Genomic DNA, 21,982 nt, shown 5'->3' with positions numbered 1-21,982 from the left:
GGTCTTCAAACTTGGCCCTTTTATGACTTGTGGACTTCAACTCCCAGAAGTCCTCAAGGAATTCTGGGAGTTGAAGTCCACAAGTCCTAAAAGGGCCAAGTTTGAAGACCCCTGCTTTAAGCCTTCACAACTTTACAAGCTACAGAGCCATCTTCTTTTTTTGTTAATTTAGAGCTCTCCTACCGTTTACATCTATCACTACAGCGAGATTTACAACCGAAATTTCCGAGGGCTGATTTCTTCGTTAACAATTGAAGACAGCTAAATGACTCAGCCACGTTCTAAACTCTAGTCTATTGTGACAAGAGAGACTTTCCTTTTTGGCATTGAGGGTTCTCTCTTCATTCTTTTATCTCTATGTCCAACTTCGCTCTTCCCGCCTTCTCTTCCCGGCGTTCAATGCGCGAGAAGGAACAGCTGGCCCGCGAGAGAGTGTTAGGCCGAAGGCCGGGCCGGAACCCGGAGAGTTGCCTCATCTCGGCCCTCGCTGAGATACTATGCAGGGTCAGCCGGCTCCAGAGCCGGTGATTGCACCCGGAATGTCCGGCCGGAGCCATTCCGAGGAAAAATCTTCCGGGGGGGAATCGGACGAAACGACGCAGCGCTTGCTCCGCCAACAGTACCGAGAACTAATTTCTACCGTTCAACGTAGGTTCCTCCCCACCGAGCAGGAGAGAAGAGCAGGAGAGAAGTGGCGCAAACTAATCCGGGATGAGGCCTTGGATCGGTCGCTGCCGCTTAACTCTTGTTTACGTGGCGGGGATGATATGGGGTGGGGGAGATAAAAGAGGGAAACGCCTTCAGGCTGTCTTAGGATCGAGGGGCTCCTTGTTGCCCTCTGAGCTTGGTTGTTTTCTTGCAGACGTCTCTTTGCCCAAACTAGATAACATCATCAGTGTTAATGTGCCTTAAGATCATGGGAGACAGCGGTGCAGTACATAAATATGTGCTCTTCTCCCGTTTTGGGATCCTTTTTCCCGTCTGCGGAGACATGGATAGATGGGGTGCATTCCAATCGTGCATCTTTTCCATTCCCACTTTGCTGTGATCTGGAGGTGGAATTTGAAAGCTCCCACCTTTCTGAGATTCCCCCCCCAAAAAAACCCCCTTCATTCTTCTAATGAATGACATCTAAATGCCTCACTGGGGGGAGGGTGTCACAATCTTTATATATATATATATTTATATATTATATTTATATTTATATATTATATTTATATATAAATATAAATAAAAGGTAAAGGTTCCCCCGCACATGCGTGCTAGTCATTTCCAACTCTAGGGGCCGGTGCTCATCTCCGTTTCAAAGCCGAAGAGCCAGCGCTTGTCCGAGGACGTCTCCGTGGTCGTGGCCGGCATGACTAGACGCCAAAGGCGCACAGAACACTGTTACCTTCCCACCGTAGTGGTCCCTATTTTTCTACTTGCATTTTTACGTGCTTTCGAACTGCTAGGTTGGCAGAAGCTGGGACGAGTAACAGGCGCTCACTCTGTTAGGCGGCACTCGGGATTTGACCTGCCAAACTGCCGACCTTCTCATCGACAAGCTCAGCATCCTAACCCACTGAGCCACCGCCTCTCTCTCTCTCTCTTATATATATATATATATATATATATATACATTTGCCTTGCCTTCCAGCTAATATAAGAGAGACAGAACCTGTGGCTCAGGAGGTTAAAACACTGCCTGATATATAATCAGCCCGGGTTCGAATCTCAGATAAAGGGTATGACTAACTGATGAGAACATAAAAAGTTCGAAATGATCATCTTAGCCTCCCAAATTCTTTATTAGCAATTTGAATAATTTGCACAAATAATGAGCTGTCATAAGTTTGACTAGTTCCTGTGGATAAGCCCTGAGCCGGGCCAAAACAGGAATGAAAGAGTTAATTAGCAAGGTCCATTCAAAAAGCCTTGACAAATACTTAAACATACATATATATATATATCCACAGGAACTAGTCAACTTATGACAGCTCATTATTTGTGCAAATTATTCAAATTGCTAATAAAGAATTTGGGAGGCTAAGATGATCATTTCGAACTCATTTATGTTCTCATCAGTTAGTCATACCCTTTATCTGAGATTCGAACCCGGGCTGATTGTATATCAGGCAGTGTTTTAACCTCCTGAGCCACGGGGTTCTTTCTCTCTTATATTAGCTGGAAGGCAAGGCAAATGTATGTTTAAGTATTTGTCAAGGCTTTTTGAATGGACCTTGCTAATTAACTCTTTCATTCCTGTTTTGGCCCGGCTCAGGGCTTATCCACAGGAACTAGTCAACTTATGACAGCTCATTATTTGTGCAAATTATTCAAATTGCTAATAAAGAATTTGGGAGGCTAAGATGATCATTTCGAACTCATTTATGTTCTCATCAGTTAGTCATACCCTTTATCTGAGATTCGAACCCGGGCTGATTGTATATCAGGCAGTGTTTTAACCTCCTGAGCAACATGCCCAAAGATTCCAAGATTTATTTTTTATATATATATAAAAAAATAAATCTTGGAATCTTTGGGCATGTTGTGCTTCAAGAAGTGGAATTCTGCCCTGCAAATTAGCGTGTATTCTAGTTTTAACAGGGCGGGCTTTTTGGTTTAGGTATCTCAATGATTAAATATGTTTTTCCCCTGTTTTCCTAGAGAACCATGAGCTGATGCTGAGCACCAGTAATGATAAATTGACAGAAGCTCTAGAAGATGCTAATAAACTATTCATTGGAGGTAAGAATTGCTCCAAATACTTGCCATTTCTTCAGTGCTTGATTTCTTTCTAGAAATCGCTTCAAATAAAAAAAAGAATACGTGTCACATCATCACTTTTATTTAATCAACTTATTCTAGTGAGAAAAATATAAACCATTTTGTTTACTAATAGTAGCCTTTTGTATTTTTCAGAAAGCGTGAAGAGTAACTTTCTATCAGCCTAAAGGAATTAGTAGAGGCAAGCAGAGAGGAAAATTACTTTATTTCCCTTTGTAATTAAAGTAATTGAAAATCCAATCTCTTCTCTCTTGTCTTAATGATACGCTACTTTCTTTTTGATTGATAGGCATCCGTGTCATTTTTATTAATACTTCATGTTCAGTGGGCAGTATATGTTACATCAAGTGATATAACATGAATATAAAGTGATAAAGTATGAAACTCAGCAGTAAGAACAGTTCTTGTTTTAAGTATTTAGAAAAACCCAGAGCATGCTTTTACAAGACAATAATGTAATAATAAACATAGTAATCACACATAGGATAAGCAAGCAATATGCTAAGTGCTATAAATGAAAAAATGTTACCAGGTAATATCAATAAAGAAATAATCTTTGTTGCCTTTTCAGTTACAAATAGCTATATAGTTTTGACTGATAGTGGGCTTTGTTTTGGTCCCTTTTGTAATGACACTGTAGTGTACTTTGGAGACAACCCTTGATAGGTAAACCTCAAAGCTTAAGCTTCAAGGCAGGATTTTTATTACTTTCCAAAATATGTGAGGGTAAGGGAATTTAATCTTATTTCTTTTAAAATCCAGTACTGAGAATAGCTAGCCTTATTAATGTTTGGAAATAAAGTGTCAGAGACAAAAATCTGTAATTTTTCAGAGGCTATTGAGGCTCTGTTCTAACATTTATTTCATTTGGAGAAAATGGCAGTTTCTAGTACACCTGCATGCTATTGTTTTTAGCCAGTAGAAAACACTTGTGTTGCTGATAAAATATTATAAACTTAATTGTGAAATGTAATTGTCATTCTTGACACTGCTCTCCATTGATTCACTTTGTTATCATGAAAGGTTTTAAAATTAAATTTATGAAGTTTAGGACATTTTCAAAAAATATAGAGCTTGGTATTTGTGAATCTAAGGCCTTATTCTAATCTTATCAAAGATTTTTTAAACAAAACTTGGTAGAGAGTCATTGCCACATTATCATTGCCATTGTCATTAAATCATGATTTAAATCACTAGTAAAAAGGCTTGATTTAAATCATTGATTTAAATCATAATTTTTAAAGAGCAACTGTCATCTCTGTCCTGCAGCGGCTTCTCCTCTGACCTGCTATTGACTCACCGACAGTCCCATTCATTTTAATGGGATGGCTGGTGATGTGGCAGTGACACAACAAGGTGAGGGATGTGACGGGCAGCAGGTGAGTGGATGCCCGCAAACAGGCGCTGCCATGATGGATCTGAAATGACAGGCGCTTTTTAAATGTAAGGACTCATTCTTGCTGGTAGTTAGAATCTTTAATATTATTATTTGCAAACAAAATGAAGGTTTACTATTTAGAATAATAAGCTGGTTAGTAAAACAGAGATACCAGAACCGATTTTAGGTTAATAGGTTAATCACACATACCATGTTTCCCCAAAAATTAGACCTACCCCAAAAATAAGAGACTGATTTTTTGGGGGGTGGGCCAAATATAAGCCCTATCCCAAAAAAGTCCTAATTAGGACCCTGCCCACTCCATCCCACCTCGTTGCAGCAATGGGTCAGGAGAGCGCATGTTGCGCCGCTGCCGCCACGAAGCAAAGCAGGTGGAGGGGTGGAGCTGCCCCACGTGCCCCGCACCCACTTACTTCAGCCCCTCCCCCCCAGCCAGACCATTCCTTGATCGGCGACCTTCCCTTTCACTCCCCCTCCGAGTCAGACTACCATGCTACGGAAGATGGGCGAGAAAGACCCGGTCCCCCTCTGCCATTTTGGAGCTAGGGGGAGTGATGGTGAAAGGCTCTGCTGCTGCTGTTCGCTGCTGGAGGGGCTTTCTTCATGCTTCTCCCCATAGCTCACTTACCCAGTGGCAGCTGCTGCCTCCTCCACTAACTCTCCTGTGTCTTGCGCTGTGACAGGGCAGCGCAAGCCTCCCCTGCTACCTCCCTCTGCCAGCCCTCCATCACTGCTACTGGAGAGAATGGGGAGGGGAGCGGCTCTGCGCAGCGATGCAGAGCAGAGAAGAGCACTTGCTTGCCGCCCTGCATTGCCTGCATATCCCTTCTTCGTTCTGGAAATGGCAGCCCTGTTTCCTGCAGCTTCTCCTCCTGGCGCTGCTGTAGAGTTTGGTGCACCACCACCCAGCTCCTCTCTCTTCCTGGAAGTATTTCTTCACTAACCTGCTTTTCAGCTCTGGCGCGTTTCTCTTCTGCTGCAGGGAAATGGAGTTTCTGGGACTAAAAAAACTTCAATCAGACTTTCCAACTTCTTGGGAAAAAAAAAGATCTCATGAGAAGTTAGAAGGGTCTGACTGAACTTTTTTCTTCAAACAATCATACAGTTTGTAGTGTACATAGATTTGCAAAACAATGGGATAAAAGAATATTCCTGAACTTTGTTTTATGATTCATCTCATGGTTACTGTGAAATTGTGTGAAGGCATCAATGCAGTGCATGTTATCTCAGGTTGCAAAGCTTGGATTCATTGAATGAGTTTACCAAAAATGTAAACATTGCAGAATATACAGCCTCATGCTACATAAGTAAGCTCCATTTCATGCTGAATAAACTAAATTATTAATGTATCTTAAATAGAAAAGTATATTTAGATAGGGACGTGGTGGCTCAGTGGGTTAGGACACTGAGCTTGTCGATCAGAAGGTCGGCAGTTTGGTGGGTCGAATCCTGAGTGCCGCGTAACACAGTGAGTGCCTGTTACTCGTCCCAGCTTCTACCAACCTAGCAGTTCGAAAGCATGTAAAAAATGCAAGTAGAAAAATAGGGACCACTACGGTGGGAAGGTAACAGCGTTCCGTGCGCCTTTGGCGTTTAGTCATGCCAGCCACATGACCATGGAGACGTCCTCGGACAAGCGCTGGCTCTTCAGCTTTGAAACGGAGATGAGCACTGGCCCCTAGAGTTGGAAACGACTAGCACGCATGTGCGGGGGAACCTTTACCTTTACCTTATATTTAGATAGATTTTTACTCCAAAAGCATTTTATTAAAATAAATTTGATAAAAATAAATCCATTTAATATTTTTTTAAAAAAATCATCGATTATTATCCACCCTGTATACACAACATATTTCTCTTCACAAAAATGCACTTTTTCTTCTAGCCCATTACATTGAATTTTTAATCTTATTTAGTTAACTTAAATGACAGGCATCCATCAGAAGTTGAATATTAATGAAAATTACATTATTGTGTTCAATTCCCTTTGAATCTAACAAAATATTTTTCTTCTTTCAAAACAGTGTCCCGGGCAAGGGAGGCCGCTTTGGATGCCCATTTCCTAGTTTTGGCATCAAATCTAGGAAAAGAAAAAGCAAGTCAGTTACACTCAGATATGACAGTATTTGATCCATCTGCATTTGCTGAAGATTTAGTAAGTTTGCAATGATGAGCTGTTTTATTAAATGTTTTATTAATGGAACTTTATATGTATGTATGTATGTATGTTTAAATCTTTCACTCATATAAGCTGAAATATAAGTTTTAGAGTCTGAAGCCAAAACAAGTATGCAGTGCACTTGAGGTCCTTGAGTTCATGAGAACCAGACTATTAGCTTGCTGTTGCATTAATCATATATTTTAATAGGAGTTAGAACCCCTTTGCTTATTTTAAATATAGGCTGTAACTCTTGGGCTATCACGCTCTATAACCTCTTCCCTGGTTTTCTCACTAACTTCAAATTAGTAAATTCTTGCATTATTGAAAATTAAACTATTTTGTATCAAAAATGTAGTAATCTAGATATGTTTTTTTGATCCTGCAGAATTATTTTGCTGTACTGAGTAGTTAGAATTGTAACTACTGTTAATAATTCATTTTTGTTCCATCACCAGTCATGAGGCAAAGAAAATTAAAAATTACTGCTCAGGATTCTTTAGAGTTAGACTTTCATTTTTTTAGCTGGCATCACAGACTTGGGTTTGAAAAAAACGTATTTGTCTGCTCGTCTTGTCTGGAATCACATATTATAGTAGCTAAGACAATTCAAATAGTTCTTTGTATCACTGCAAAGAGAGAATTGGCTGCCTCCTCAGTTTAAGTTATGTAAATAGTTCTGCATTTTTGGAGAGGATGGTGAGAGAGGAATGGTTTGTGCAAAGGGATAACATATGCCATATATTTTAAACTGAATTTCCTGTTTAAAAAAAACAAGATAGTTCCCTAAACAGGATGTTGTGCACCTTAATCTATTTCTTATTGAATTCTAAATTAATATTGTCATGCGTTTTGTATAAAAATGCAAATTGATATCATAATATATTTCTTCTACAGTTATCACTTATGGGTCTAAATCGTTTGGAAACAGAAGAAAGTGATAGTGAAGAAGAACAGGTTGCTAGTGGATTCTTACCTCATAATGCTTGGCATAAACTTGGTGAAGAAGCAAAAAAATACTTTAGGAGGGCACCAGTTTTCCATTTCATGTGAGTTTATTTGTGGTACCCTTCCATTCAGTCTGGTGTGATATGTTTCACAGGAATTATGCTATAGATTTATTGTAGCTTGGGACTTGAATAGCACAATTAAAGCAGCTTGCACAATGTAATTTGAGATGTGTTTCTCTACTGCTGTCTTTGAGCTTTGATAGCAGCACTTGCACTTTGGGAAGCCTCATATATGTTTTCTGAGGACTTGTTGAAGTGAGCAAAATAAACTAAAGACCTTTTATTAAGTTATCATCCCTATATGAGGACCCAGATTGTTGGGGGCAATAAGCCGACTTTGTAATAATGCTGCTTGGGGGGGGCGAAAGCCCTAATAAGCAGGCATATGCATAGAATGAAGGCTATTGCTAAGCACATTGATTATAAGCCGCCCTGAGTCTTCGGAGAAGGGCGGGATATAAATGAGATTAAAAATAAATAAATAAAAAATATTCCATGTGACATACATCAAATGGGTTTGGGGCAAGAAGGTTTCTGAATAGAAAATGCTATTGACCCTAATTTATTCTGTAATTGGAACAAGTTTTTCTTTCCAACAGTGCTTTAGAGGTCTTCTATAAATGTTTCCTTTTATTGCTCTTAGATAATAGCGTTTTAAAATTTGAAATAAGAGCAAGAAATGTGTATAATTGAGAACAACCAGACTAGGATTTTGCATTCATATGTATTAGTTTGACATGACTCTAAAATTAAAACATTATTAGGTCTGAAGGCATGAAGCTGAAAGAAATTCTAATCTCTCAGCAGTTCAAACACCAGGGTTTGTTTGTTTTTGAGGCTTATGTCGCTATATCCTTCTAGTTTGTTAGCCGTGTTTGCAAAATAGAACTACAGTGTTACGTTTTCAGATTATTTGGAATGTTACATAAGAAATTTACAATGTTTTCATTGGCTTAGGTTGGGCACATTTACTCCTGATCCTCCTGTTGAAAGGCCACGCATTGAAAGGCAACGAAAGAAGGCAACTTCAGATGGAAACAGAGTAATGCCTGCACAAGTGAGTTACCTGTGATAAAGCCTAATATTACTTTGGGATGAGAAACTTTCAACTGAAGGGGGCTTCCGGTTTGCCACGCAGCCACCATGGACGGCTGGGAGACTTGCTCTCTTTCTCCCGTTCAGTTTTGGATCACTGGAGGCCCCTGAAAAGGGCCGAAAGTTGACCCGAAGAGGCAATCAGCAAGGAGGGGCTCTTGCTGGATCACGGGAGAGCAGCAACTCTCCCGTTGGAGCTGGCGATCCCTCCAAATCAGCAGACGAAAGGACAGGCCATAGAAATATGGCTTAAAATAGAAGAAAAACTCCAAAAGGATTGAAATAACTGATATTTAAAGGAATTCCTTAAACTGTGGAGTGACATCTTGTGGCTAAACCTGAAATTGCAATTTATTATTCTTAAAGAAAAGAGACTTGGATGATAGTTCAAAAAATAAGATAAGTTTTATGTGACCAGCTGTGAGAGTTTTAGTTCTGTTTTTTATTTACTGGGAGGAAAAAACTGTAAAAGTTTTCAATTCAACTCATCACTATTGAAGACCAGATCTTTTTTATGGAAGAAATGCAAAAACAAATTTCTGCTATATTGAAAATAACTTACCAAACTCTTCTTACAGCTGATCATGAAATAAGAGCTTTTGGGGAAAAATCAAAGCGTCTTAGATATGAAAACTAAAACTTTGACTATAACTAAAGCCTATCTATACAGAATACAACAGAAAAAAATGAACAATTAAATATTATCACAGAAGACCTAACTGCCCAGCAAGTACAGACAATAGAAAATTCAGGAAAAAATCTGATAACTTGGATGGAGGGAAAAAACCTGCTATATAAATCAGAAGGAATTTGTAGATCAAGAAGAGAAACAGATAGAAGGAAAGATAAACAGTTCAGGACAACTATGTCAAGAGGAGAAAATAAAGAGACGATCTGGTAGTCCTGCCAGATCTCTCAGCCTTTCAAAAATGGCGACTGGATGGTCATCTCAATATGACATAATATATACAATAATACAAGAATTCTTTGAGGACCCTGAAGCAAGGACAAGGAAGATGATTTGGCAAAGGAAAAAAGCCAGAATAAGACTGAAGAAGAATGGAGTGTGGACATATTTAGGAGGTTTAAAATAGAACATACTTAAGTAGACAAGACCCTTATTTTGAATATGAGATATTGTTATGATGTGAAGATAAAGAAAAATGTTGGCTAATTAAAACCTAGATGCATAAATATCAACAGTTAAATTGAAACATTGAGTTGTGTATAAAGATAAGATAAAGGTGATTAATTTTGGCTATCGAATTATAATATTTGGAAATTATGAAAACAAGAATATCATATTGTATTACTAATCTGTTGATATAGAAGTGAGATAAAATATGTATGTGGAATACTAGATGGGGGAATTGCAACAAAGGGAATTGGGGTCATTTAAAAATTTGGAAATGATAAATATTACATGTTTAATTTAAATATCAATAAAAATTAAAGCTGGGAAAATTTATAAGGTTATTGATGGTCCAAAAGATGAAATGTCAAAATAAATAAGACATATAAAATTATTAAGTAGCTGATAGAATAAGAAATATACTAATTTAAACAAGAGACAGTATGTATTAAGGGGAAAAAGAGAGGAAATATTGGCTGTAATAGTTGGAGATTTGTATTAATAATATTTGTATATAATGGAATTATTGTAACTCAGACACCACGTTGCTTTTCAAAGATAATTGTAATATTGGAAAATTAATAAAACATTTTTTTAAAAAAGAAACTTTCAACTTAAATTCATAGCACAGTAACAGAAGAGGAAACGTAAATAGATTTTTTTTGTCATAAAGCATTATGGTGAAAAATGATTTTTATGCAGATGTTTGGTTCTGGCTTAATAATCTAATATAAATACATGGAAAAATATTTATTGAATCAGCTGATTCTTGTAATTTGTAAATGGTGCATAGAGCTTTAAATTCAATTTTAAAAGCTTGTTTTATATATCAGTAGAATTATTTCAGGTCAGTTCTATTTTTGCACATTCTCCTATCTTTTTAAAAATACATTTCATTTATCCCAGAAATCAAGTTTATGTTGATAAAAGTATTGCTGGTTATGAGGCACCACAATAAAATACGCTTTAAGGAACCGTAATATTTTTTTAAAAAAATTCAGAATATTATAAGGGAACAGGAAAAGTGCTATAATATTGTCATAAAATATAGCTATATTAATAATAGCTTGTTAAATTAATTCCTTTTTTAGTTAAAGAAAATGGAAGAATCTCATCAAGAAGCTACTGAAAAAGAAGTAGAAAGGATTTTGGGATTCTTACAAGCTTATTACACAGAAGAGCGTAAGTTAATGGATTTCAGCATTCTCACAGTTGCCTCTCTTTATTGTTATGGGGGCTAGGACAGAAAAAGTATGATATTGAGAATGCTATGTAAGGACAAAAATATTTGAGCAGAAAAGATCAGTTGAAGTTATAAAGAGGTTGTGTGCTTCAAATATTTAGCTGTATTTTTTCTGTAATTAGCTTAATTTTCAAGGTGATATTTTTACTGGAAATGCTCATTTATATTAATTTGACTCCATATGCACATTTCTCAATCTGATGTTATGATAATACCTTTCTCTAGGAAGTATCATTCAGACAGCATATAACATTTGTTAAGAAAATTCAGTTTACATTTCTCATTCTGCTGCAAACCATAATTAAATGTCTTTAAATAAAAAACATTGAATAGTGAAATATTAAATGTGGGCTTAGGATTTTTTTTCCATTCATAGATAAATGATAGCTAAATGATATTGAACATAGAAAGTAAACTAGAAATAGACTGAATAGCTAAATGAGCTTATCAATATCAAATGTTGTTTTTACATTATAGCTGATACACCAATATCTTTCCTTGAGTTTGTGACAGACCCAACTTCTTTTGCACGAACTGTGGAAAACATGTTTCATGTCTCATTCTTAATAAGGGTAAGGAGAAACAATTTGCTCGCTTAATTATAAGCAAAATGTATTGTGCCACAAATATAAGCACAGGATCTGAACTATCCATGTCGAAGGGCTACTATTGACTAATCCTTATTTCATCAGTTACGTAATACAAAGCTTGATGTATGTTTATAATTAACTAACCCCTTCCCCCTTTTATATACTATTTTTTGTCCTTTTGACAGTTGTAATAAATTGATTTTGAAATAAGCTTGATAATTATAAAGAATTTAATATATTTAGGTACTTGAAATATGGATCATGCTTTGTTTTCGTTAAAAAAATGATTGTTTTTTCATAATGGAAATACCGGTAAGTTGGTTTTAAGTCTTATATCTATCTGTTTAAAAGATTAAAACTGGAAAATTAATTCCTGAATGACTGATTTTTGTACTAAATCATAGCAATCATGGTTTGTTTCATATACCATGACTGGCTGTAATCATACAATCCACTTAATCAAAACCAAACAAATAATTGGTGGCTAAATTTGTTTACCATTCTTATCACTGTTGAATTAAGCTCGGTAAAAGGGTTTGCTATCTTAGGAGTAAATTGAACTTTTTTTTCTAGGATGGACTTGCAAGAATAAAACTGGATCAAGATAAGCTTCCTATAATAGGTAATGTTGGAATATATCTAATACTAGGAATTGTTTTAAATAAATGTCTTTATGTCTCTTAATTTGATATATAATTGAATTTATATTGTTTTAGTGAAATGGCATTTTTGTTTTTTAAATATAACACTGTGTCCCCAAAATACAATATTTTATTAGAACCTTTACGTCCAGAAGGAGTAGAAAATTATGAGGATACTCACGCACGAAAGCAAGCAGTCATATCAATGAGCTATCAAGAGTGGAAGGTATAATTAAATATTTTATTTCCTGAAGTTATTTTAACAATCCCTGAATTGCATTTCTGTGCCTAAAATGCTATAACTAGGATTAGCGCATCTATATTATTTAGATCTTAAAAATATGGAAAGGCAAGTTCCCGATTCTGTAATTTGGAAGGGAAAAATATATATTCTTCCTTCACAGTTGGTTAAAGTAGCAATGTAATTCATTCATGAATTTTGTACAGTCTCCCATCTGAAAAAAAATTGCAGCACTTTACCAGAATTTACATTGTAAAAGTATGATAAAAATAAATGGTAGTCAGAAGTTCTGTTAACGTGTAATATACATAACTTTGCATTTAACAGCTTAATATTTTAACTAATAGTGGTTGAAAAGGTAGATATGTTTATTAATGCATGTTTTTAATCTATAATACTATGAATTAAAGACATTAAATTTTTATTTTCACATAGAATATTGTGGAGATATTTGAAATTTCACATGCAATGATTCCACCTGCTTCACAGTCACAGACATGAGATGAAGCTCATCTGAATGTAAGGTACTATTTTTTGTTTAATTTCTCTGATATCATTTTTGTTGTTGATATTCAAGCATAATAAATGCTAGTTTGGGCTGACTTGAATTCTATCTATTTTTTGCAGATTTCAGTCTCATTCTTTTACACAGGTATCCATAATTCTGTAGCCTGATCTTGGAAGGAGAATGGAAACGAGCAAAACTTGCCTGTTTAAGTATTGCATATTTGTTTGAATAAGGGGAGTGCTTCCAGGTTTTCTAAATAACAATGTTGTATTATACAACATACTGTACATTGTTTATTTGCTGTAACAGCAGATTAGTCTCACATTGTTGTAGCTTACATGTTCTGAATGTGCTTTGTCTTATTATAATTCATTTGGTCAACATTATGTTGTTTCACTTTGTATTTCACCTTTCCACAAAGCAAAAATAAGTTAGCTAACAATAAAAACAAAGTATGATTCTCAGTAAAAGAAGACATTTGATCAGTCTTCAGAGGTGGAAAGAGAGGTGGCTTGCCACCGCTCCCAAGGGTGTTTGCTCTGTATTTTTGGAGTGACACAAAAACGTGCCTTCTTTTATGTGCCTGACAAAGACCACTTTAAAGGTCCTTTAATGTCCAAGCAGATTCATACTGAGAGACACAAACAGTTGTGCCTGAAACCATTTAGATGTTAAAGGAGTAGAATAGCACTATCCCAGTTCCTTTTGTGTTGCAGCAGTATGTGTTAATTATATTTTAGTTTAGGAGAATATGCACTTTTATAAAGCTTATTTATAGTTCCATAGCTAGATTAGCTTTTGAACCTCATTACTTGTGAATGATGCTACAGAGAAGAAAAAATGGGGAGTGGAAATGCAAGACCGAGAAGAAAAGTACATCAGGCTCTCTACATCATAGAATGTACTTAACTCATTGAAATACTTTGCTTTCCTCCATCACACTATTTTGGTGTAATTCTGCATTTAACATAAGCATTCAAATGTTTATGGTAGAATGCCTTTGAGAAATGGCTTATAAAAACAAAATAGCTTCTATTGTGGAAGTCATTCCATATTATAGATTACTGAAACTTGGGCAGAAGCATCCATTTATAATTAAAACACTTTGAAACACTTTTGCAATGGTTGTTATGTTTCAGGATTAATAATTTCAAATGTTTCTGTAGTCATTTTTGAGTTATGCAAACCTGTTAATCTTTAAATAATAATATAAATATTAAATATAGGTAACATGGAAGCTTTGGCTTCAAAAAGACTATTTTTTGGACTAAAGATGCAATCTAGTAGATCCTGGGAAGCTGCCCTGCACCTTATAAATTACTCTTTGTAAGTATTTTCTTGGAAAGTTGCATGAGATAACAAAGTATAGTGCTATTATAGCTGATACAAAAAATATGTGGAACTGTAAACTTAGTTGTTAACTTATAAAGTTCTATGGTGTTCTTCCACTCCCAGCATATATTACTCTGTCACTAGATTTCTAACAGTAATATGCATATGGGCATCATACAAATCATACATAAAATAAATGCATCAAAGAGATTTGGTTTTGAATCCAAATGATTTTAGACAATTGTAGCCTGATTGCATTAATAAGTGCAAAGAATGTACCGTATTTTCCGGCGTATAAGACGACTGGGCGTATAAGACGACCCCCTACACTTCCTGTTAAATTATAGGGTTTGGGCTATACTCGCCGTATAAGACTACTCCTCTTCCAACGCACACCAAATAAAAATTAAAAAACATCAGATTTGATTTTAATATGGTAATTTTAATTCAAATGCTTATGACATGCAGGTACTTAGTAGGAAAACTGTCACTTATAAACATAAGGCTGTTTGTCATCAAACATGTAAACATAAAACAGTGCAAGTGGATTAAACTTAATAATAATAATAATAATAATAATAATAATAATAATAATAATAATAATAATAATAATAATAATAAGTTGGAAGGGACCTTGGAGGTCATCTAGTCCAACCCCCTGCTAAGGCAGGAAACCCTATACCATTTCAGACAAATGGCTGTCCAGTCTCTTCTTAAAAACTTCCAGTGTTGGAGCATTCACCACTTCTGGAGGCAGGTTGTTCCACTGGTTAATTGTTCTAACTGTCAGGAAGTTTCTCCTTAGTTCTAGGTTGCTTCTCTCCTTGACTAGTTTCCATCCGTTGCTTCTTGTCCTGCTTTCAGGTGCTTTGGAGAATAGCTTGGCTCCCTCTTCTTTGTGGCAGCCCCTGAGATATTGGATCACTGCTATCATGTCACCCCTCACCCTTCTCTTCGTTAAACTACACATACCCAATTCCAGGAACCGTTTCCTATTTTCCTAATTCACTTTTTCACTTTTCCTAATTCACTCTAAAGCTTTCCCTGCGCAGAGCCTTAAGTAACACCAGCTGCCTGCAATTAGTGCAGGTTCTCATCCCACCAGGCTCAAGGTTGAGTCAGCCTTCCATCCTTCCGAGCTAGGTAAAATGAGGACTCAGATTGTTGGGAGCAATAAGCTGACTTTGTAATAATGCTGCTTGTGGGGGGGGGGGGTGAAAGCTCTAATAAGCAGGCATATACATAGAATGAAGGCTATTGCTAAGCACATTGATTTGTGCTTTAAATTGTAAGCCGCCCTGAGTCTTCGGAGAAGGGCGGGATATAAATGGGATTTTAAAAAAAAGACCAAATGGGAGATCCGCTCCAGGTTTTCCAGCCAGCCCGCCCAGTTCCTGAGTCAAATGTGTCCTTAGAGCTAAGCAGCTGCTCTGGCTACGGCATTCCCCACCTGCCTTTCAAGTTGCTCTTGCATTCCCCACCTGCCTACAGCTGCTCTTCAACTTTAGAAGGAAAGACGCCCAGACCCCAGCCTGTAAAAAATCACAGACTGCAGCTTCTACTCCAATTGGTCCCGCTTTCCCTGCGCAGACTAAATGGAAGATCCGCTCCAGGTTTTCCAGCTAGCCCTGTCCCTAAAGTTTCAGCACCCGGCGTATAAGACGACCCCTGACTTTTGAGAAGATTTTCATGGGTTAAAAAGTCGTCTTATACGCCGGAAACTACGGTAATCTTGTCAAACTAAACTACTCAGCTATATAAGGCAGTAATGTAGGATTAATGGGAAAAAATAGGAATGATCCCTCCTACATGCATGTATACCTACTACAATTATTGTCAACGCTGCTAACATCGGATGTTCTTGCTTTGACAACAGATGCAAATGCAGCCATTTTCTCTATTGCTTTTAGAATTAGTTGCTGCTGGGAGGGGGAATAGGGATGAGAGTCCAGCTAGTCATAACAGTAATAACATCATGAGAACCCAAGGACATTGGGCCCAGAGCTGTTAGTGTTATGGTGGGCTGGAGAGCTGGGAAGAAAGCCCGCCCTTCAAGCTAATTGGGGAATGTGATTTATGACTCTTTATTGGAGGAGGGAATTGTGCTTTGTTACTTTGTATCCAGGGGAGGGGAATTTAGTTTCTGGTTTCAACTATGTAGTGCCGATACTATGTTTCTCGAATAAAAGATTCTATAAGGTAAACAATACCTTGAAGTTCTTTTGAAGAGTTTCATCTATCGGAACCATGAAAATTATATTAAATCTAAAGATCATTGCAACAAAAAATACAGGTGTACAAATAAAATGATAGATCTATAGAATGATATACCAATGCTAATGTGTTTCAGGCATCTTTTAAAAAACATTTTCTACTGTCTTTCTCCACTGTTAATTATTACCCTTGTTATTGTATAATTTATTACCGTTATATTTTATTTCAGGATATGGATAGTGCATATTTTCAAATTATAGTTTAGCAAGTTGCATAACAAAACAATTACAATCTTTGGAAAAAATTAGATCAATTTTAAACATTATACTTGTGTATAATATATGTGGTTATGCTGCAAGCATTAAATGAAAATCCTGCACAGGTGCCATACAACCCTTTATGGCAGGTGAGGACTTGAATCAAGTTTGGCCACTAAAGGAGACCTATCCTGCCTAGTTTTAATAGTACGGCTGATTACTTGAAGGATAAATTACTGGAATATACCACAATTATCCCTTCAATATGTTTCAAAATTGTGGATGGCCTACAGTAGGAGAGCATTAGTAGTAAGTGGTACTTCTTAGAGGTGCGGTATCATTTTTGTATAGAAACAATTTACAGTGGATTGCAAAATTGCTTTGTGAAACCAATTTAAAGTGCTCCCTTTGATGTTCAAATCCTTCTATGACTTAATCCTAAATTATTTGCAAGGCATGCTCTCAGACTTTCAATGGGGCATTTCTGGACATAATTGTGGTGAGATGTGGAGCAATAAAATTCTGGATTTTTTTTCAGCAAGGAGGGAACCTTTTTTTGGAAGACAGAGTTTTGTCTTTTGGAATTTAGGCAGAAAGCCTGATTATAGCTTAGAAATAGGCTCTTCTAGAATTCACTTACTCCTGATTTATAACAATACAGGTGGTCCTCGACATATGATTAATTGAGCAAAGAATTATGGTAATAAGTTATACTACTTAAATAGCTCATCACATGATCGTGCCTGATTTTGGGACCTTTTTTGCATGGTCTTTAAGCAAATGGGTGTTATTTTGTTGGAAACTGGAAGTAAACACCAGTTAACGGCAAAAAATGTTGCAAACTGATCATATGACTGGGATGCTGCAAAAAGCTGTAAACGTGGGCCAATTGTCAACTGTCCAAAATGACCCAGGGGTGGGTGGGTGGGGGAGACAGTCAGAATTTTGAATCGGGTTGTAAGTACCTTTGGAAGGGGGGGGCTCTTGTAATTTTGGTTGTAAGTCAAGCGCTATCTGTATTGTGCCCAGGCCATTTGGGTTGTGTGATGTATACGTTTCATGTCAATCTTTAGTATAGCTATTACAATATATTGATGCCAGCATCATATGAATTCAAAATACAAAGAATATTCCATCACCTTTTGTAAATATTGAACACATCTCTTAAATATCTTACTCTGAATCTGCAACATTACAGTATTTCTTCACACCTAGAAAAGTATTCCTCTAAGTAGAACAATTAAATAAGGACTAAATAATGGGTTAACTAAAGGCAAAAATCTGTGTGGTTGCTAAGAGTCAACAGCAACTTGATGGCACATAATCAAACAGCCAGTAATTTTGAAGTACAAGTAGCCCTCACTTAGCACCAAGTGACACGGTTGTTAAATGAAATGTCACATGACTGCTTGACTTAGGGCAGTTCTGACAATCACTGAATGAATACATAGTTGTTAAGCGAGGACTCACCTGGATCCAAGCCATTCTTAGAAGAAAGGAAAGGACTGCCTCCAATTCTTCTCAGCAACCTATCTTCCCCCTCCATCTCTGCACTTTTGGCTTCCTGCCGATCCACCAACTATCCTGGCCATTGGCTGCACTGCCTACCACAGGGGTCAGGAACCTGACACGGTGAAAGAGCCACTCGGAACCGGTTCCCTCACAAAAGGAAAAACTCAAGAGCCGCAAAAAAATGTGTGCACATGCGCGTACATGCGCACATGTGCAGAACAGGGTTTGACTGAAGAGTGGAGCCAAGGCGAGATATGCACCTACCCTGCATATTTGAATTGATTGGTTGAACTTTTTTAGTTCCACTTTTTTTTTTGGACTGCACATGGCAGAGGACTGGGAGCCGCAGGAGACGGCTGAAAGAGCCGCATGTGGCTCCGGAGCTGCGGGTTGCAGACCTGTGGCCTACCACTACCACCTGGAGTGCTGGTCAGGGTTTCCTTTCATAACTGGCACAGCCAGGATTGCCATTTGCACCAGCTCTTTTTGTGCTGGCAGAGCTGCTGTTTTGTGAAAGGAAGGCCTGATCAGTAGTTGGATACGGTACAGCACACAGCTGCCTATAGTTGTTACCAGCTGGTCTATAGGACATTTCTACAGCATCTCCTTTTGTGTGGCCAGGATGGTGAACCCAGTGGAAGGGAGGGAGGCAAAGACAACAAAGGTCAACTGTGGGAGGATAGTTGTAAACATGGGCAGGACTGAATTCTGTTCACATGACTCCAGGCAATAGCAAAGGCCAGAACCTGGAGGACTAATCATAAGGCGTTTTGTTCAGCCCCATCATAAATGAATACGTGCTGAATGAAAGGTAATTTTAATTTTAATTTTATTAGATTTATATACCGCCCTTTCCCGAAGGACTCAGGGTGGTTTACAGGGCATATATAGGTAAGCAAGGACTACCTATATATTTCATTCTCTTTTTGTCTATAAACCCATAACATTGTATTCTATGACAAATGAGTATGTATTTCTGATCCTGCCATAGCCAGTTTCTGCTGCATATCTCAGAAGTAAATATGTGCTTAATAAAAACTAACGACATATTGAAGTCCGAGGGTCAGGTTCAAATTATATGAATATTAATGCAGTCAGAGAAAAATAGACAAAGAATCATCTCCCTACGCACACATCACAGATGTATATAGCAAGAAAATAATGATTTGGGAAATCATTTGAGAAAAATGTCCAACTCCCAGGTTAAAGACCCCCAGATACATACAGTAGTGGCCAAAATTGTGGAAACCTTTTGGGAAAAGTGTACAGTTAGAAATGCCACCTTTTGTTAAGTTTCCACCATTTTTTCCCTAACTTCTTTGTAGCCTTGTTCACTTAACAATACTATTTTAAATTGCTTTCTGGGCAACCAGTCAACTCTTTGCACCACTGCTTTAATTTTATTACGTTTGACAAGGTCACTAAATGAAAGAAAAACCCCAACCAACTTGATAGTGATCACATAACACACTGACAAATGTCCTCCTCTCAGCTTCAATACATGACATCAATAACTGAATCCTACTGCTCCGATTGGCTCATTGCCAAAACAAGATGAAACCTGATTGGCTCTCTAAACACTCAAGCTCATTGGCTACAATCAGATGAAGGAAAGCTACCCGATATCAACCTAAGCAAGTTGTGCTTCCTTTTTCGGGTTATTTGGCTACAACTTTTCATAGAATACAATACAGATAATTGAACAAACTTTGTTGCATTACATCCTTGATTAAATTATCTTTCCATTGATAAATAATTTTATGGTACTACTCCCCCAAAAAAGTGTTATTAGCCATCAAACCTCAAAAATACATTTCCCAAAAGGTTTCCACAATTTTGGCCACTAATGTACATGCAAGGTATTCTGATTTCTTCATTACTTTTATATGAACAGATATGCTCTGAAAGGATGAAAAAACAAGTTTAGTGGAAACCATCAGACAGTGCCATTTGTTGTGGTTTATTGCTGCTGTACTGAAATTGATAATATTGTTCAATTTAAAATAGCAGCACCACATGTCCCATCAAAGATAATTCATTGTCCTGAAAAGATCTTAAGAAATATATTTAGTGCTGGATAATTTTCCACCACCACCAAAAAAAATAAAATAAAAATCACTTGTACAACAAGGCAAGTGAATCCTCGACTGTGAGCTGAAGCAGGATGAAGGCTGAGGAATGAAGCACATTTACTTTCCTGGATCTGTTGAAAATACATAGAAAGTATGGGAAAGCACTTCCTCTGAAGACAGAGAATTAGGCAGTTGGAAGGCAATGACTGTTTATTTCCTAATGCTGAGGGAAGCTCCACATTGGATCTATTTTATAAGGGTGCAAAAAAGAACCTCCAAATGGCCATTGTTTGTTCTCTCCTATGTAACAATCAGCAGTGACTATTTGAGCACATACCAAGCAATTGTCTCTTGGTTAGCAAATGTAGCCCAAAGGAAAGATGGAAAAAGGGTACATTAATTGTCCATCTGTTAGCCAAATTTCTCCTCCAAGGCTTCATTAAAAAGCCACCCAATGCCCAATAAGACGATCAGCCTTACCAATAAAGAGTGAGTTTAGAGATGTGTGCTACCAATCCAAGGGCAGATAAGTTAACATTACAAAAGCACAAACATTATTGCAATATGCACTGGCTTTATTAATTTAAAATTAGGCTAACAGGGCCTAGGGTGCCTTCCTGAAGCAACTGGCAAGCGTTTTCAAATGTTCACTTGTAATTTCTGCCTTTAGGGCATCTTAACTTTTTTTTTTTTTGGTGCCTGAGGAAGAACAAGAAATTGCATCCCTTCAGAGCATCTTGGCACCTGAAGGAGAAAAGGCCTCAAGTTCTTCCTGGTCTTTAGCAGTAGAACAGAAACATTACCTTTCATTATATTTACTTAGCTGAAGATAAAGTTGACCTACCACAAGCCTGCAACATTTTACTTTATGCTCTTTTGGATAGAGCAAAGTGTTGTTTCTAAAACACTGCAAAGAAGAGGTAGAAGAACTAGTGGTTCCTGAACTTCTAATATGTATACATATATAAAACTCCTAAATAGATAAAGACACAGTTGAACGTCACATTTTTAAAAATAACCTGCACTTGTTTCTGTGGAATTCTGCCTGTCGGAACGTTTTTGAAGCCAAAGCCCAGTAAGGCAGCCGTGGCTAACGCTTTTATTATAGCTTTATCTTGCGGCGAGATGAGCGACAAACAAATTTAATAAATTAATAAATAAAATCTGCCTGGGTATCTTGAACGAGGATGCGAACCTTCTGGAGGCTTCTCACATCGAAGCATAGGGATAAAAATCAATCAGGCTTTGATGAGTTTTCCCCCTTTCTAGCTTCAGGTTTGGCCCCGCAAATGGAAGCTCCGTGCTTTCCCTTTGGCAACCGGAAGATGGGCTCGCAAGTGGAGGCTCTCCCCTTCGCTCGATCGAGCCGCCTTCTGCCCTTCGTTAAAATGGCGGCCGCAGACGCCGCTGCTTAGGGCGCCCGAGAAGTCCCTGGCTGGACGGGTTAGGCACGGCCGGGTTAATCGAAAAGCGGAGGCAGCCGGCCGGGCGACTAAGATGGCGATGATGGGAGGAGGATTCTTGAGCATCGTGGAGTACTTGGGGGGAGACGGCGGCTACCGCTGCGGCTATTGCAAGAACGACACCGGCAACTTCTCCCACGGTACGAGTCGGACACGGGAACAGAGCAGAGCGCAGCGCCGGAGAGGCGAGGAGAGCCGAGCCTTGCCATCATTTGCCTCAATGGCGAGTCTCTCGGTTGCCGTTTGAGGCTGCGATATTCCTTTAAAAGGGTAGGCCGTGCTTAAAGTGAAGGCGAGGAGTCGGAGCGGGACAACTGCAGGCCACGTTAGGCTTTCAGCCGAGGGC

General features: G+C 37.8%; 2 protein-coding genes across 8 annotated transcripts in view; both read left to right on the top strand.

The window, feature by feature from the left end:
- Positions 1-406: 406 nt before the first annotated feature.
- On the top strand, positions 407-14,380 carry NSMCE4A (NSE4 homolog A, SMC5-SMC6 complex component). 2 transcript variants are annotated; one of them, XM_081329893.1, is made up of 11 exons: positions 407-648; positions 2,650-2,730; positions 6,193-6,323; positions 7,224-7,375; positions 8,294-8,393; positions 10,655-10,745; positions 11,284-11,378; positions 11,970-12,018; positions 12,175-12,263; positions 12,714-12,797; positions 12,906-14,380. In XM_081329893.1, exons 1-10 carry the CDS (start codon positions 498-500, stop codon positions 12,777-12,779), a joined length of 1,005 nt encoding a protein of 334 aa, XP_081186019.1. In that variant the 5' UTR covers positions 407-497; the 3' UTR covers positions 12,780-12,797; positions 12,906-14,380. The 2 variants fall into 2 exon arrangements, with proteins under 2 accessions (XP_081186019.1, XP_081186018.1); XM_081329892.1 differs by having other exon boundaries at positions 12,714-12,802; positions 12,906-14,379.
- A 7,178-nt stretch (positions 14,381-21,558) lies between these two features.
- The window catches only part of ATE1 (arginyltransferase 1), an 85,138-nt gene continuing 84,714 nt past the window's right edge, over positions 21,559-21,982 (top strand). For 4 of the 6 annotated variants that reach the window (XM_081328968.1, XM_081328971.1, XM_081328970.1 and 1 more), the window contains exon 1: positions 21,570-21,776. In XM_081328968.1, the coding sequence (XP_081185094.1) occupies positions 21,671-21,776 (106 nt within the window). In that variant the 5' untranslated portion in view covers positions 21,570-21,670. Of the gene's footprint in view, positions 21,777-21,824; positions 21,907-21,982 lie in introns of those variants that run through there. The other 2 variants (XM_081328972.1, XM_081328969.1) reach the window with 2 other exon arrangements.

Source organism: Vipera berus, assembly GCF_964194415.1.
Source record: "Vipera berus genome assembly, chromosome: 5".
NCBI lineage: Eukaryota > Metazoa > Chordata > Lepidosauria > Squamata > Viperidae > Vipera > Vipera berus.
The sequence above is the reverse complement of the archived record's forward strand: the minus strand, read 5'-3'. Positions and strand labels throughout refer to the sequence as shown.

Excerpts from the sequence above, each read along its gene's own strand:
- NSMCE4A (XM_081329893.1), top strand. The coding sequence starts at position 498 with ATGCAGGGTCAGCCGGCTCCAGAGCCGGTGATTGCACCCGGAATGTCC. Across the intron at positions 7,376-8,293 it reads GCACCAGTTTTCCATTTCAT|GTTGGGCACATTTACTCCTG; the intron begins GTGAGTTTATTT and ends TCATTGGCTTAG. Across the intron at positions 12,264-12,713 it reads TGAGCTATCAAGAGTGGAAG|AATATTGTGGAGATATTTGA; the intron begins GTATAATTAAAT and ends ATTTTCACATAG.